General features: G+C 42.1%; 1 protein-coding gene across 1 annotated transcript in view; it reads left to right on the top strand.

The window, feature by feature from the left end:
• Positions 1–17,934, top strand: part of vipr1b (vasoactive intestinal peptide receptor 1) — a 232,596-nt gene that overhangs the window by 187,183 nt on the left and 27,479 nt on the right. The window contains 2 exon segments of the mRNA NM_001124642.1: positions 13,626–13,779; positions 14,042–14,102. Coding sequence (NP_001118114.2) covers positions 13,626–13,779; positions 14,042–14,102 — 215 coding nt within the window.

Here is a 17,934-nt window from a genome sequence, read left to right as displayed (position 1 = left end):
GAAGTGTAGACCTTACTGTGACATGCTTACTTACAAGCCCTTAACCAACAGTGCAGTTCAAGAAAGAGTTAAGAAAATATTTACCAAATAAACCAAAGTAAAAATAACAAAAAGTAACACAATAAAATAACAATACATAGGCTATTACAGGGGTTACCTGTACCGATTCAATGTGCGGGGTCCAGGTTAGTCGAGGTAAATGTAGGTAGTGACTATGCATAGTTAATAAACAGAGAATAGGAGCAGTGTACAAAACAAATGGAGGAGGGGGGGTCAATGTAAATAGTCCAGTGGTCAGTTGATTAGTTGTTCAGCAGTCTTATGGTTTAGGGGTAAAAGCTGTTGAGGAGCCTTTTGGTCCTAGACTTGGCGCTCCGGTACTGCTTGCCGTGCGGTAGCAGAGAAAACAGTCTTTGACTTGGCTGACTGGACGCTCTCTCAATTTTTTGGGCTTTCCTCTGACACTGCCGAGTATATAGGTCCTGGATGGCAGGAAGCTTGGACCCAGTGATGTACTCACTACCCTCTGTAGTGCCTTACAGTCAGATGCCAAGCAGTTCCCATACCAGGCGGTGATGCAACTGGTCAAGATGCTCTCGGTGGTGCAGCTGTAGAGCTTTTTGAGCATCAGAATCTTTATATCTATGTGTGTTGTCAGGTGGACTGATATTTATATCTCTGACAGGTGGTCTGATACTGTATATCTCTGTCAGGTGTACTGATACTTTATATCTCTGTCAGGTGGACTGATACTGTATATCTCTGTCAGGTGGACTGATACTTTATATCTCTGTGTTAATATGTGGACTGATACTGTATATCTCTGTCAGGTGGACTGATACTGTATATCTCTGTCAGATGGACTGATACTTTAAATCTCTGTCAGGTGGACTGATACTGTATATCTCTGTCAGGTGGACTGATACTGTATATCTCTGTCAGGTGGACTGATACTGTATATCTCTGTGTTAATATGTGGACTGATACTGTATATCTCTGTCAGGTGGACTGATACTTTATATCTCTGTGTTAATATGTGGACTGATACTGTATATCTCTGTCAGGTGGACTGATACTGTATATCTCTGTCAGGTGGACTGATACTTTATATCTCTGTCAGTTGGACTGATACTCTATATCTCTGTCAGGTGGACTGATACTTTATATCTCTGTGTTAATATGTGGACTGATACTGTATATCTCTGTCAGGTGAACTGATACTGTATATCTCTGTCAGGTGGACTGATACTTTATATCTCTGTCAGGTGGACTGATACTGTATAGCTCTGTGTTAATATGTGGACTGATACTGTATATCTCTGTCAGGTGGACTGATACTTTATATTTCTGTGTTAATATGTGGACTGATACTGTATATCTCTGTCAGGTGAACTGATACTGTATATCTCTGTCAGGTGGACTGATACTTTATATCTCTGTGTTAATATGTGGACTGATACTGTATATCTCTGTCAGGTGGACTGATACTTTATATTTCTGTGTTTATATGTGGACTGATACTGTATATCTCTGTCAGGTGGAGTGATACTTTATATCTCTGTGTTAATATGTGGACTGATACTGTATATCTCTGTCAGGTGGACTGATACTGTATATCTCTGTCAGGTGGACTGATACTTTATATCTCTGTCAGGTGGACTGATACTGTATATCTCTGTCAGGTGGACTGATACTGTATATCTCTGTCAGGTGGACTGATACTTTATATCTCTGTCAGGTGGACTGATACTGTATATCTCTGTCAGGTGGACTGATACTTTATATCTCTGTGTTAATATGTGGACTGATACTGTATATCTCTGTCAGGTGGACTGATACTGTATATCTCTGTCAGGTGGACTGATACTGTATATCTCTGTCAGGTGGACTGATACTGTATATCTCTGTCAGGTGGACTGATACTTTATATCTCTGTGTTAATATGTGGACTGATACTGTATATCTCTGTCAGGTGGACTGATACTGTATATCTCTGTCAGGTGGACTGATACTTTATATCTCTGTGTTAATATGTGGACTGATACTGTATATCTCTGTCATGTGTACTGATACTTTATATCTCTGTCTTAATATGTGGACTGATACTGTATATCTCTGTCAGGTGGACTGATACTGTATATCTCTGTCAGGTGGACTGATACTGTATATCTCTGTCAGGTGGACTGATACTGTATATCTCTGTCAGGTGGACTGATACTGTATATCTCTGTCAGGTGGACTGATACTGTATATCTCTGTCAGGTGGGCTGATACTTTATATCTCTGTCAGGTGGACTGATACTCTATATCTCTGTCAGGTGGACTGATACTGTATATCTCTGTCAGGTGGACTGATACTTTATATTTCTGTGTTTATATGTGGACTGATACTGTATATCTCTGTCAGGTGGAGTGATACTTTATATCTCTGTGTTAATATGTGGACTGATACTGTATATCTCTGTCAGGTGGACTGATACTGTATATCTCTGTCAGGTGAACTGATACTTTATATCTCTGTGTTAATATGTGGACTGATACTGTATATCTCTGTCAGGTGGACTGATACTGTATATCTCTGTCAGGTGGACTGATACTTTAAATCTCTGTCAGGTGGGCTGATACTGTATATCTCTGTCAGGTGGACTGATACTGTATATCTCTGTCAGGTGGACTGATACTTTATATCTCTGTCAGGTGGACTGATACTGTATATCTCTGTCAGGTGGACTGATACTTTATATCTCTGTCAGGTGGCCTAATACTATATATCTCTGTCAGGTGGACTGATACTTTATATATCTGGGTTAATATGTGGACTTATACTGAATATATCTCTGTCAGGTGGACTGATACTGTATATCTCTGTCAGGTGGACTGATACTGTATATCTCTGTCAGGTGGACTGATACTGTATATCTCTGTCAGGTGGACTGATACTTTATATCTCTTTCAGGTGGACTGATACTGTATATCTCTGTCAGGTGGACTGATACTTTATATCTCTGTGTTAATATGTGGACTGATACTGTATATCTCTGTAATGTGGACTGATACTTTATATCTCTCTCTTAATATGTGGACTGATACTGTATATCTCTGTCAGGTGGACTGATACTGTATATCTCTGTCAGTTGGACTGATACTTCATATCTCTGTCAGGTGGACTGATACTGTATATCTCTGTCAGGTGGACTGATACTGTATATCTCTGTCAGATAGACTGATACTGTATATCTCTGTGTTAATATGTGGACTGATACTGTATATATCTGTCAGGTGGACTGATACTTTATTTCTCTGTCTTAATATGTGGACTGATACTGTATATCTCTGTCAGGTGGACTGATACTGTATATCTCTGTCAAGTGGTCTGATACTGTATATCTCTGTCAGGTGGACTGATACTTTATATCTCTGTCAGGTGGACTGATACTGTATATCTCTGTCAGATAGACTGATACTGTATATCTCTGTCAGGTGGACTGATACTTTATATCTCTGTGTTAATATGTGGACTGATACTGTATATCTCTGTCAGGTGGACTGATACTGTATATCTCTGTCAAGTGGTCTGATACTGTATATCTCTGTCAGTTGGACTGATACTTTACATCTCTGTCAGGTGGACTGATACTTTATATCACTGTCAGGTGGACTGATACTGTATATCTCTGTCGGGTGGACTGATACTTTATATCTCTGTCAGGTTGACTGATACTGTATATCTCTGTCAGGTGGACTGATACATTATATCTCTGTCAGGTGGACTGATACTGTATATCTCTGTCAGTTGGACTGATACTTCATATCTCTGTCAGGTGGACTGATACTGTATATCTCTGTCAGGTGGACTGATACTGTATATCTCTGTCAGTTGGACTGATACTTCATATCTCTGTCAGGTGGACTGATACTGTATATCTCTGTCAGGTGGACTGATACTGTATATCTCTGTCAGATAGACTGATACTGTATATCTCTGTGTTAATATGTGGACTGATACTGTATATATCTGTCAGGTGGACTGATACTTTATTTCTCTGTCTTAATATGTGGACTGATACTGTATATCTCTGTCAGGTGGACTGATACTGTATATCTCTGTCAAGTGGTCTGATACTGTATATCTCTGTCAGGTGGACTGATACTTTATATCTCTGTCAGGTGGACTGATACTGTATATCTCTGTCAGATAGACTGATACTGTATATCTCTGTCAGGTGGACTGATACTTTATATCTCTGTGTTAATATGTGGACTGATACTGTATATCTCTGTCAGGTGGACTGATACTGTATATCTCTGTCAAGTGGTCTGATACTGTATATCTCTGTCAGGTGGACTGATACTTTATATCTCTTTCAGGTGGACTGATACTGTATATCTCTGTCAGGTGGACTGATACTTTATATCTCTGTGTTAATATGTGGACTGATACTGTATATCTCTGTAATGTGGACTGATACTTTATATCTCTCTCTTAATATGTGGACTGATACTGTATATCTCTGTCAGGTGGACTGATACTGTATATCTCTGTCAGTTGGACTGATACTTCATATCTCTGTCAGGTGGACTGATACTGTATATCTCTGTCAGGTGGACTGATACTGTATATCTCTGTCAGATAGACTGATACTGTATATCTCTGTGTTAATATGTGGACTGATACTGTATATATCTGTCAGGTGGACTGATACTTTATTTCTCTGTCTTAATATGTGGACTGATACTGTATATCTCTGTCAGGTGGACTGATACTGTATATCTCTGTCAAGTGGTCTGATACTGTATATCTCTGTCAGGTGGACTGATACTTTATATCTCTGTCAGGTGGACTGATACTGTATATCTCTGTCAGATAGACTGATACTGTATATCTCTGTCAGGTGGACTGATACTTTATATCTCTGTGTTAATATGTGGACTGATACTGTATATCTCTGTCAGGTGGACTGATACTGTATATCTCTGTCAAGTGGTCTGATACTGTATATCTCTGTCAGTTGGACTGATACTTTACATCTCTGTCAGGTGGACTGATACTTTATATCACTGTCAGGTGGACTGATACTGTATATCTCTGTCGGGTGGACTGATACTTTATATCTCTGTCAGGTTGACTGATACTGTATATCTCTGTCAGGTGGACTGATACATTATATCTCTGTCAGGTGGACTGATACTGTATATCTCTGTCAGGTGGACTGATACTTTATATCTCTTTCAGGTGGACTGATACTGTATTTCTCTGTCAGGTGGACTGATACTGTATATCTCTGTCAGGTGGACTGACACTTGAATCTCTGTCAGGTGGACTTATACTCTATATCTCTGTGTTAATATGTGGACTGATACTTTATATCTCTGTCAGGTGGACTGATACTGTATATCTCTGTCAGGTGGACTGATACTTTATATCTCTGTCAGGTGGAATGATACTGTATATCTCTGTCAGCTGGACTGATACTGTATCTCTGTCAGGTGGACTGATACTGTATATCTATGTGTTAATATGTGGACTGATACTGTATGTCTCTGTCAGGTGGACTGATACTTTATATCTCTGTGTTAATATGTGGACTTATACTGTATATCTCTGTCAGGTGGACTGATTCATTATATCTCTGTCAGGTGGACTGATACTGTATTTCTCATTCAGGTGGACTGATACTGTATATCTCTGTGTTAATATGTGGACTGATACTTTATATCTCTGTCAGGTGGACTGATACTTTATATCTCTGTCAGGTGGACTGATACTGTATATCTCTGTCAGGTGGACTGATACTGTATTTCTCAGTCAGGTGGACTGATACTTTATATCTCTGTGTTAATATTTGGACTGATACTGTATATATCTGCCAGGTGGACTGATACTGTATATCTCTGTCAGGTGGACTGAGACTTTTTATCTCTGTCAGGTGGACTGATACTCTATATCTCTGTCAGGTGGACTGATACTGTATATCTCTGTCAGGTGGACTGATACTTTATATCACTGTGTTAATTTTTGGATTGATACTGTATATCTCTGTCAGGTGGACTGATACTGTATTTCTCATTCAGGTGGACTGATACTGTATATCTCTGTCAGGTGGACTGATACTTGATATCTCTGTCAGGTGGACTGATACTTTATATCTCTGTCAGGTGGGCTGATACTGTATTTCTCTGTCAGGTGGACTGATACTTTATATCTCTGTCAGATGGACTGATACTTGATATCTCTGTCAGGTGGACTGATACTTTATATCTCTGTCAGGTGGACTGATACTGTATATCTCTGTCAGGTGGACACTTACTTTATATCTCTGTGTTAATATTTGGACTGATACTGTATATCTCTGCCAGGTGGACTGATACTGTATTTCTCTGTCAGGTGGACTGATACTTTATATCTCTGTCAGGTGGACTGATACTTTATATCTCTGTGTTTATATGTGGACTGATACTGTATATCTCTGCCAGGTGGACTGATACTGTATATCTCTGTCAGGTGGACTGATGCTCTATATCTCTGTCAGGTGGACTGATACTGTATATCTCTGTCAGGTGGACTGATACTTTATATCTCTGTGTTAATATGTGGACTGATACTGTGTTTCAGGTGGACTGATACTGTATATCTCTGTCAGGTGGACTGATGCTCTATATCTCTGTCAGGTGGACTGATACTGTATATCTCTGTCAGGTGGACTGATACTGTATATCTCTGTCAGGTGGACTGATACTGTATATCTCTGTCAGGTGGACTGATACTGTATATCTCTGTCAGGTGGACTGATACTTTATAGCTCTGTCAGGTGGACTGATAATTTATATCTCTGTGTTAATATGTGGACTGATACTGTATATCTCTGTCAGGTGGACTGATACTTTATATCTCTGTCAGGTGGACTGATACTGTATATCTCTGTCAGGTGGACTGATACTGTATATCTCTGTCAGGTGGACTGATACTGTATATCTCTGTCAGATGGACTGATACTTGATATCTCTGTCAGGTGGACTGATACTGTATATCTCTGTCAGGTGGACTGATACTTTATATCTCTGTGTTAATATGTGGACTGATACTGTATATCTCTGTCAGGTGGACTGATACTTTATATCTCTGTCAGGTGGACTGATACTGTATATCTCTGTCAGGTGGACTGATACTGTATATCTCTGTGTTAATATGTGGACTGATACTTTATATCTCTGTCAGGTGGACTGATACTGTATATCTCTGTCAGGTGGACTGATACTTTATATCTCTGTCAGGTGGACTGATACTGTATATCTCTGTCAGGTGGACTGATACTGTATATCTCTGTCAGGTGGACTGATACTTTATATCTCTGTGTTAATATGTGGACTGATACTTTATATCTCTGCCAGATGGACTGATACTGTATATCTCTGTCAGGTGGACTGATACTTTATATCTCTGTCAGGTGGACTGATACTTTATATCTCTGTGTTAATATGTGGACTGATACTGTATATCTCTGCCAGGTGGACTGACACTGTATATCTCTGTCAGGTGGACTGATACTTTATATCTCTGTCAGGTGGACTGATACTTTATATCTCTGTCAGGTGGACTGATACTTTATATCTCTGTGTTAATATGTGGACTGATACTGTATATCTCTGTCAGGTGGACTGATACTTTATATCTCTGTCAGGTGGACTCATACTTTATATCTCTGTCAGGTGGACTGATACTGTATATCTCTGTCAGGTGGACTGATACTTTATATCTCTGTGTTAATATGTGGACTGATACTGTATATCTCTGTCAGGTGGACTGATACTTTATATCTCTGTCAGGTGGACTGATGCTCTATATCTCTGTCAGGTGGACTGATACTGTATATCTCTGTCAGGTGGACTGATACTGTATATCTCTGTCAGGTGGACTGATACTGTATATCTCTGTCAGGTGGACTGATACTTTATATCTCTGTCAGGTGGACTGATACTTTATATCTCTGTGTTAATATGTGGACTGATACTGTATATCTCTGTCAGGTGGACTGATACTTTATATCTCTGTCAGGTGGACTGATACTGTATTTCTCTGTCAGGTGGACTGATACTGTATACCTGTGTTAATATGTGGACTGATACTGTATATCTCTGTCAGGTGGACTGATACTTTATATCTCTGTCAGGTGGACTCATACTTTATATCTCTGTCAGGTGGACTGATACTGTATATCTCTGTCAGGTGGACTGATACTTTATATCTCTGTGTTAATATGTGGACTGATACTGTATATCTCTGTCAGGTGGACTGATACTTTATATCTCTGTCAGGTGGACTGATGCTCTATATCTCTGTCAGGTGGACTGATACTGTATATCTCTGTCAGGTGGACTGATACTGTATATCTCTGTCAGGTGGACTGATACTGTATATCTCTGTCAGGTGGACTGATACTTTATATCTCTGTCAGGTGGACTGATACTTTATATCTCTGTGTTAATATGTGGACTGATACTGTATATCTCTGTCAGGTGGACTGATACTTTATATCTCTGTCAGGTGGACTGATACTGTATTTCTCTGTCAGGTGGACTGATACTGTATACCTGTGTTAATATGTGGACTGATACTGTATATCTCTGTCAGGTGGACTGATACTGTATATCTCTGTCAGGTGGACTGATACTGTATATCTCTGTCAGGTGGACTGATACTTTATATCCGTTTGTGTTTTCAGGTGGGCTGATAATGTACATCTCTGTGTTGTCAGGTGGACTGATACCATTTATCTCTGTGTGTTGTCAGTTTGGCTGATACTGTATATCTCTCTGTGTTGTCAGGTGGACTGATACCATTTATCTCTCTGTGTTGTCAGATGGACTGATGCCATTTATCTCTCTGTGTTGTCAGGTGGGCTGATACTGTATATCTCTCTGTGTTGTCAGGTGGGCTGATACCATGTATCACGCTGTGTTTTCAGCTGGGCTGATACCATTTATCTCTCTGTGTTGTCAGGTGGGCTGATACTGTATATCTCTCTGTGTTGTCAGGTGGACTGATACCATTTATCTCTCTGTGTTGTCAGATGGACTGATGCCATTTATCTCTCTGTATTGTCAGGTGGGCTGATACTGTATATCTCTCTGTGTTGTCAGGTGGGCTGATACCATTTATCGCTCTGTGTTTTCAGGTGGGTTGATACTGTATATCTCTCTGTGTTGTCAGGTGGGCTGATACCATTTATCTCTCTGTGTTGTCAGGTGGGCTGATACCATTTAACTCTCTGTGTTGTCAGGTGGGCTGATACCATTTATCTCTCTGTGTTGTCAGGTGGACTGATACCATTTATATCTCTGTGTTGTCAGGTGGGCTGGTACTGTATATCTCTCTGTGTTGTCAGGTGGGCTGATACCATGTATCTCTCTGTGATTTCAGGTGGGCTGATACTGTATCTCTCTGTGTTGTCGGTTGGGCTGATACCATTTATCTCTCTGTGTTGTCAGGTGGGCTGATACCATATGTCTCTCTGTGATTTCAGGTGGGCTGATATCATTTATCTCTCTGTGTTGTCAGGTGGGCTGATACCATATATCTCTCTGTGTTGTCAGGTGGGCTGATACTGTATATCTCTCTGTGTTGTCAGGTGGGCTGATACCATTTATCTCTCTGTGTTGTCAGGTGGGCTGATACCATTTATCTCTCTGTGTTGTCAGGTGGGCTGATACCATATATCTCTCTGTGTTGTCAGGTGGGCTGATACTGTATATCTCTCTGTGTTGTCAGGTGGGCTGATACCATTTATCTCTCTGTGTTGTCAGGTGGGCTGATACCATTTATCTCTCTGTGTTGTCAGGTGGGCTGATACCATTTATCGCTCTGTGTTTTCAGGTGGGCTGATACCATTTATCGCTCCGTGTTGTCCGGTGGGCTGATACCATTTATATCGCTCTGTGTTTTCAGGTGGGCTGATACTGTATCTCTCTGTGTTGTCAGGTGGGCTGATACCATTTATCGCTCTGTGTTTTCAGGTGGGCTGATACTGTATCCCTCTGTGTTATCAGGTGGGCTGATACCATTTATCGCTCCGTGTTGTCAGGTGGGCTGATACCATTTATATCGCTCTGTGTTTTCAGGTGGGCTGATACCATTTATCGCTCTGTGTTTTCAGGTGGGCTGATACTGTATCTCTCTGTGTTGTCAGGTGGGCTGATACCATTATCGCTCTGTGTTTTCAGGTGGGCTGATACCATTATCTCTCTGTGTTTTCAGGTGGGCTGATACTGTATCTCTCTGTGTTGTCAGGTGGGCTGATACCATTTATCGCTCTGTGTTTTCAGGTGGGCTGATACCATTTATCTCTCTGTGTTTTCAGGTGGGCTGATACTGTATCTCTCTGTGTTGTCAGGTGGGCTGATACCATTTATCGCTCTGTGTTTTCATGTGGGCTGATACTGTATTTCTCTGTGTTGTCAGGTGGGCTGATACCATGTATCTCTCTGTGATTTCAGGTGGGCTGATACTGTATCTCTCTGTGTTGTCGGTTGGGCTGATACTGTATCTCTCTGTGTTGTCAGGTGGGCTGATACCATTTATCGCTCTGTGTTTTCATGTGGGCTGATACTGTATTTCTCTGTGTTGTCAGGTGGGCTGATACCATTTATCTCTCTGTGTTGTCAGGTGGACTGATACCATTTATATCTCTGTGTTGTCAGGTGGGCTGGTACTGTATATCTCTCTGTGTTGTCAGGTGGGCTGATACCATGTATCTCTCTGTGATTTCAGGTGGGCTGATACTGTATCTCTCTGTGTTGTCGGTTGGGCTGATACCATTTATCTCTCTGTGTTGTCAGGTGGGCTGATACCATATGTCTCTCTGTGATTTCAGGTGGGCTGATATCATTTATCTCTCTGTGTTGTCAGGTGGGCTGATACCATATATCTCTCTGTGTTGTCAGGTGGGCTGATACTGTATATCTCTCTGTGTTGTCAGGTGGGCTGATACCATTTATCTCTCTGTGTTGTCAGGTGGGCTGATACCATTTATCTCTCTGTGTTGTCAGGTGGGCTGATACCATATATCTCTCTGTGTTGTCAGGTGGGCTGATACTGTATATCTCTCTGTGTTGTCAGGTGGGCTGATACCATTTATCTCTCTGTGTTGTCAGGTGGGCTGATACCATTTATCTCTCTGTGTTGTCAGGTGGGCTGATACCATTTATCGCTCTGTGTTTTCAGGTGGGCTGATACCATTTATCGCTCCGTGTTGTCCGGTGGGCTGATACCATTTATATCGCTCTGTGTTTTCAGGTGGGCTGATACCATTTATCGCTCTGTGTTTTCAGGTGGGCTGATACTGTATCTCTCTGTGTTGTCAGGTGGGCTGATACCATTTATCGCTCTGTGTTTTCAGGTGGGCTGATACTGTATCCCTCTGTGTTATCAGGTGGGCTGATACCATTTATCGCTCCGTGTTGTCAGGTGGGCTGATACCATTTATATCGCTCTGTGTTTTCAGGTGGGCTGATACCATTTATCGCTCTGTGTTTTCAGGTGGGCTGATACTGTATCTCTCTGTGTTGTCAGGTGGGCTGATACCATTATCGCTCTGTGTTTTCAGGTGGGCTGATACCATTATCTCTCTGTGTTTTCAGGTGGGCTGATACTGTATCTCTCTGTGTTGTCAGGTGGGCTGATACCATTTATCGCTCTGTGTTTTCAGGTGGGCTGATACCATTTATCTCTCTGTGTTTTCAGGTGGGCTGATACTGTATCTCTCTGTGTTGTCAGGTGGGCTGATACCATTTATCGCTCTGTGTTTTCATGTGGGCTGATACTGTATTTCTCTGTGTTGTCAGGTGGGCTGATACCATGTATCTCTCTGTGATTTCAGGTGGGCTGATACTGTATCTCTCTGTGTTGTCGGTTGGGCTGATACTGTATCTCTCTGTGTTGTCAGGTGGGCTGATACCATTTATCGCTCTGTGTTTTCATGTGGGCTGATACTGTATTTCTCTGTGTTGTCAGGTGGGCTGATACCATTTATCTCTCTGTGTTGTCAGGTGGACTGATACCATTTATATCTCTGTGTTGTCAGGTGGGCTGGTACTGTATATCTCTCTGTGTTGTCAGGTGGGCTGATACCATGTATCTCTCTGTGATTTCAGGTGGGCTGATACTGTATCTCTCTGTGTTGTCGGTTGGGCTGATACCATTTATCTCTCTGTGTTGTCAGGTGGGCTGATACCATATGTCTCTCTGTGATTTCAGGTGGGCTGATATCATTTATCTCTCTGTGTTGTCAGGTGGGCTGATACCATATATCTCTCTGTGTTGTCAGGTGGGCTGATACTGTATATCTCTCTGTGTTGTCAGGTGGGCTGATACCATTTATCTCTCTGTGTTGTCAGGTGGGCTGATACCATTTATCTCTCTGTGTTGTCAGGTGGGCTGATACCATATATCTCTCTGTGTTGTCAGGTGGGCTGATACTGTATATCTCTCTGTGTTGTCAGGTGGGCTGATACCATTTATCTCTCTGTGTTGTCAGGTGGGCTGATACCATTTATCTCTCTGTGTTGTCAGGTGGGCTGATACCATTTATCGCTCTGTGTTTTCAGGTGGGCTGATACCATTTATCGCTCCGTGTTGTCCGGTGGGCTGATACCATTTATATCGCTCTGTGTTTTCAGGTGGGCTGATACCATTTATCGCTCTGTGTTTTCAGGTGGGCTGATACTGTATCTCTCTGTGTTGTCAGGTGGGCTGATACCATTTATCGCTCTGTGTTTTCAGGTGGGCTGATACTGTATCCCTCTGTGTTATCAGGTGGGCTGATACCATTTATCGCTCCGTGTTGTCAGGTGGGCTGATACCATTTATATCGCTCTGTGTTTTCAGGTGGGCTGATACCATTTATCGCTCTGTGTTTTCAGGTGGGCTGATACTGTATCTCTCTGTGTTGTCAGGTGGGCTGATACCATTATCGCTCTGTGTTTTCAGGTGGGCTGATACCATTATCTCTCTGTGTTTTCAGGTGGGCTGATACTGTATCTCTCTGTGTTGTCAGGTGGGCTGATACCATTTATCGCTCTGTGTTTTCAGGTGGGCTGATACCATTTATCTCTCTGTGTTTTCAGGTGGGCTGATACTGTATCTCTCTGTGTTGTCAGGTGGGCTGATACCATTTATCGCTCTGTGTTTTCATGTGGGCTGATACTGTATTTCTCTGTGTTTTCAGGTTGGCTGATTCCATTTATCGCTCTGTGTTTTCAGGTGGGCTGATACTGTATCCCTCTGTGTTATCAGTTGGGCTGATACCATTTATCGCTCTGTGTTTTCAGGTGGGCTGATACTGTATCTTTCTGTGTTGTCAGGTGGGCTTATACCATTATCGCTCTGTGTTTACAGGTGGGCTGATACTGTATCTCTCTGTGTTTTGAGGTGGGCTGATACTGTATCTCTCTGTGTTGTCAGGTGGGCTGATACCATTTATTGCTCTGTGTTTTCATGTGGGCTGATACTGTATTTCTCTGTGTTTTCAGGTTGGCTGATTCCATTTATCGCTCTGTGTTTTCAGGTGGGCTGATACTGTATCTCTCTGTGTTTTCAGGTGGGCTGATACTGTATCTCTCTGTGTTTTCAGGTTGGCTGCAAGGCGGTGATGGTCTTCTTCCAGTACTGTATAATGGCCAGCTTCTTCTGGCTGCTGGTGGAAGGCCTGTATCTCCGCGCCCTATTGGCCGTTTCCTTCTTTTCTGAGAGAAAGTACTTCTGGTACTACATTCTGATTGGCTGGGGTGAGTGTGGGTAATTGTATTTGTCTGTCTATCTGTCTGATTGGCTGGTGTAAGTTTGTCTGTCTGGCTGGCTGTCTGTCTGTCTGACTGGCTGGTGATGAGTTTGTCTGTCTGCATGTCTGTCTGATTGGCTTGGGCAAGTGTGTATGTCTGTCTGTCTGATTGGTCTGTGTCTGTCTGATTGTTTGGGGTAAGTTTGTCTGTCTATATTCTGGGTTTGGCTTGACCAGACATTGATTGGGTGTGTGCTTATCTCCTGCAGGAGGGCCAACAATCTTCATCACAGCTTGGGGAGTGGCGAAGGCCTACTATAATGACGTGGGGTAAGAACAGCTCTCCGACATGTGGGGTCTAATTCTTGTCCTCTCCGGCTAGACCTCAGCATGTGAGTCATGGGACTTGCAGCTGTAATCAATCAAATGTATTTATATAGCCCTTCTTCCATCAGCTGATGTCACAGAGTGCTGTACAGAAACCCAGCCTAAAACACCAAACAGCAAGCAATGCAGGTGTAGAAGCACGGTGTCTTGAAAAAATTCCCTAGAAAGGCCAGAACCTAGGAAGAAACCTAGAGCGGAACCAGGCTATGAGGAGTGGCCAGTCTTCTTCTGGCTGTGCCGGGTGGAGATTATATCAGAACTTGACCAATATGTTCAAATGTTCATAGATGACCAGCAGGGTCAAATTATATTAATCACAGTGGTTGTCGAGGGTGCAACAAGTCAGCACCTCAGAGTAAATGTCAGTTGGCTTTTCATAGCCGATCATTCAGAGTATCAATACCGCTCCTGCTGTCTCTAGAGAGTTGAAAACAGCAGGTCTGGGACAGGTAGCACATCCGGTGAACAGGTCAGGGTTCCATAGCCGCAGGCAGAACAGTTGAAACTGGAGCAGCAGTACGGCCAGGTGGACTGGGGACAGCAAGGAGTCAGCAGGCTAGGTAGTCCTGAGGCATGGTCCTAGGGCTCAGGTCCTCCGAGAGAGAGAAAGAGTGAAAGAGAGAAAGAAAGAGAGAAAAATAGAGAGATAATTAGAGCGAGCATACTTAAATTCACACTGTACATAAGATAAGATAAGACAGGATAAATACTCCAGATATAACAGACTGACCCTACCCCCCCGACACATAAACTACTGCAGCATAAATACTGGAGGCTGAGACAGGAGGGGTCAGGAGACACTGTGGCCCTGCCCAACGATACCCCCAGTCAGGGCCCGAACAGGCAGGATATAACCCCACCCACTTTGCCAAAGCACAGCCCCGACACCACTAGAGGGATATCTTCAACCACCAACTTAACATCCTGAGACAAAGCCGAGTATCGCCCACAATGATCTCCGCCACGGCACAACCCAAGGGGGGGCGCCAACCCAGACAGGAAGATCACGTCAGTGACTCAACCCACTCAAGTGACGCACCCCACCTAGGGACGGCATGGAAGAGCACCAGTAAGCCAGTGACTCAGCCCCCGTAATAGGGTTAGAGGCAGAGAATCCCAGTGGAGAGAGGGGAACGGGCCAGGCAGAGACAGCAAGGGAAGTTTGTTGCTCCAGTGCCTTTCCGTTCACCTTCACACACTGCGCCAGACTAACTCAATCATAGGACCTACTGAGGAGATGAGTCTTCAATAAAGACTTAAAGGTTGAGAGCGAGTCTGCGTCTCTCACATGGGTTGGCAGACAATTACATAAAAATGGAGTTTAACCTGTTATGGCTGCAATCCAGATACTACCAGTGAAAATAGAGGTCGCCAAATTCAAACCACAGAAATCTCATAATTACAATTCCTAAAACATACATGTGTCTCATACCATTTTAAAGCTATTCTCATTGTTAATCCCACCAAAGTGTCCGATTTCAAATAGGCTTTTCAGCGAAAGCACTACAAACGATTATGTTAGGTCTCCACCAAACCACAATAAGCACAGCCATTTTCCAGCGAAATATAGCATTCACAAAAAGCAGAAATAAAGATAAAATGAATCACTAACCTTGAATTATCTTCATCAGATGACACTCATAGGACTTCATGTTACACAATACATGCATGTTTTGTTTGATAAAGTTCATATTTATATAAAAAAAATCTGAGTTCACATTGGCGCGTTAGATTCACTAGTTCCAAAAACATCAAGTGATTTTGCATAGCCACATCATTCAACAGAAATCCTCATCATAAATGTAGATGATAATACAAGTTATACACATGGAATTATAGATATACCTCTCCTTAATGCAACCGCTGTGTCAGATTTCAAAAAAACTTTAAGGAAAAAGGAACGCATGCAATAATCTGAGACGGAGCTCAATTTAAAAACACCACAGCCACAAAATGGCGTCAACATAAACAAGAAATTATATGATAAATATTCCCTTACCTTTGATGATCTACATCCGAAAGCACTTCAGGAATCCCAGGTCCACAATAAATGTTTGCTTTGTTCGAAAATGTCCGTTATTTATGTCCAAATACCTTCTTTTGTTTGGTATACATATCCAAAAGGTAACTCTGGTCAGCGTTATATCGGAAAACAACTTCAAAAAGTGATATTACCGGTCGAAGAAACATTTCAAACTAAGTACAGAATCAATCATTAGGATGTTTTTAACATATAGCTTCAATAAAGTTCCAACCGGAGTATTCCTTCTTGTCTACGTGAGCAATGGAACACAAGTGACTACCATGAGGAAAAAGCACGATCACAAAATGGCTGTTTGATGGACATCTGATATATTCTGCTCTCATTCACTCCCACAACAACATAGAAGCCTCATTATAATTTCTATTGATGGTTGACATCTAGTGGAACCCCTAGGCAGTGCAACGTCATTCATATCTCAAGGGGATTTCATTGGGGACTGAATACATACAAGCTCAGATTTCTGACTTCCTGTTTTGATTTCAACTCAGGATTTTGCCTGCCAAAATTAGTTCTGTTATACTCACAGACATCATTCAAACAGTTTTAGAAACTTCAGAGTGTTTTCTATCCAATACTAATAATAATATGCAAATATTAGCAACTATGACTAAGGAGCAGGCCATTTGATATGGGCACCTTTCATCCAAGCTACTCAATACTGCCCCTGCAGCCATAAAAAGTTAATAGGAGAAAGCCCTGCCTCCAGCTGTTTGCTTAGAAATTCTAGGGACAGTAAGGAGGCCTGCATCTTGTGACTGTATCGTACATGTAGGTATGTACGGCAGGACCAAATTGGAAAGATAGGTAGGAGCAAGCCCTTGTAATGCTTTATAGGTTAGCAGTAAAACATTGAAATCAGCCCTTGCCTAAACAGGAAGCCAGTGTAGAGAGGCTAACACTGGAGCAATATGATCAAGTTTTTGGGTTCTAGTCAAGATTCTAGCAGCCATCTTTTGCACTAACTGAAGTTTATTTAGTGCTTTATCCAGGTAGCTGGAAAGTAGAGCATTGCAGTAGTCTAACCTAGAAGTGACAAAAGAATGGATACATTTTTCTGCATCATTTTTGGACAGAAAGTTTCTGATTTTTGCAATGTTACGTAGATCGGAAAAAAGCTGTCCTTGAAACAGTCTTCATATGTTCGTCAAAAGAGAGGTCAGGGTCCAGAGTAACGCCAAGGTCCTTCACAGTTTTATTTGAGACGACTGTACAACCATCAATATTAATTGTCAGATTCAACAGAATGTCTCTTTGTTTCTTGGGACCTAGAACAAGCATCTCTGTTTTGTCCGAGTTCAAAAGTAGAACATTTGCCGCCATCCACTTCCTTATGTCTGAAGCACAGGCTTCCAGGGAGAGCAATTGTGGGGCTTCACCATGTTTCTTCAAAATGTACAGCTGTGTGTCATTCGTATTGCAGTGAAAGTTAACATTATGTTTATGAAGGGCATCACCAAGAGGTAAAATGTATAGTGAAAACAATAGTGGTCCTAAAATGGAGCCTTGAGGAACACCGACATTTACAGTTGATTTGTCAGAGGACAAGCCACAGAGACAAACTGATATCTTTCCGACAGATAAGATCTAAACCAGGTCAGAACTTGTCTGTGTAGACCAATTTGGGTTTCCAATCTCTCCAAAAGAATGTGCTGATCGATGGTATCAAAAGCAGCACTAAGGTCTAGGAGCACGAGGACAGATGCAGAGCCTCGGTCTGATGACATGAAAGGT

This window comes from Oncorhynchus mykiss, chromosome 15, assembly GCF_013265735.2.
Source record: "Oncorhynchus mykiss isolate Arlee chromosome 15, USDA_OmykA_1.1, whole genome shotgun sequence".
Taxonomy (NCBI): Eukaryota; Metazoa; Chordata; class Actinopteri; order Salmoniformes; family Salmonidae; genus Oncorhynchus; species Oncorhynchus mykiss.
This window is presented reverse-complemented; position numbering and strand designations above follow the sequence as displayed.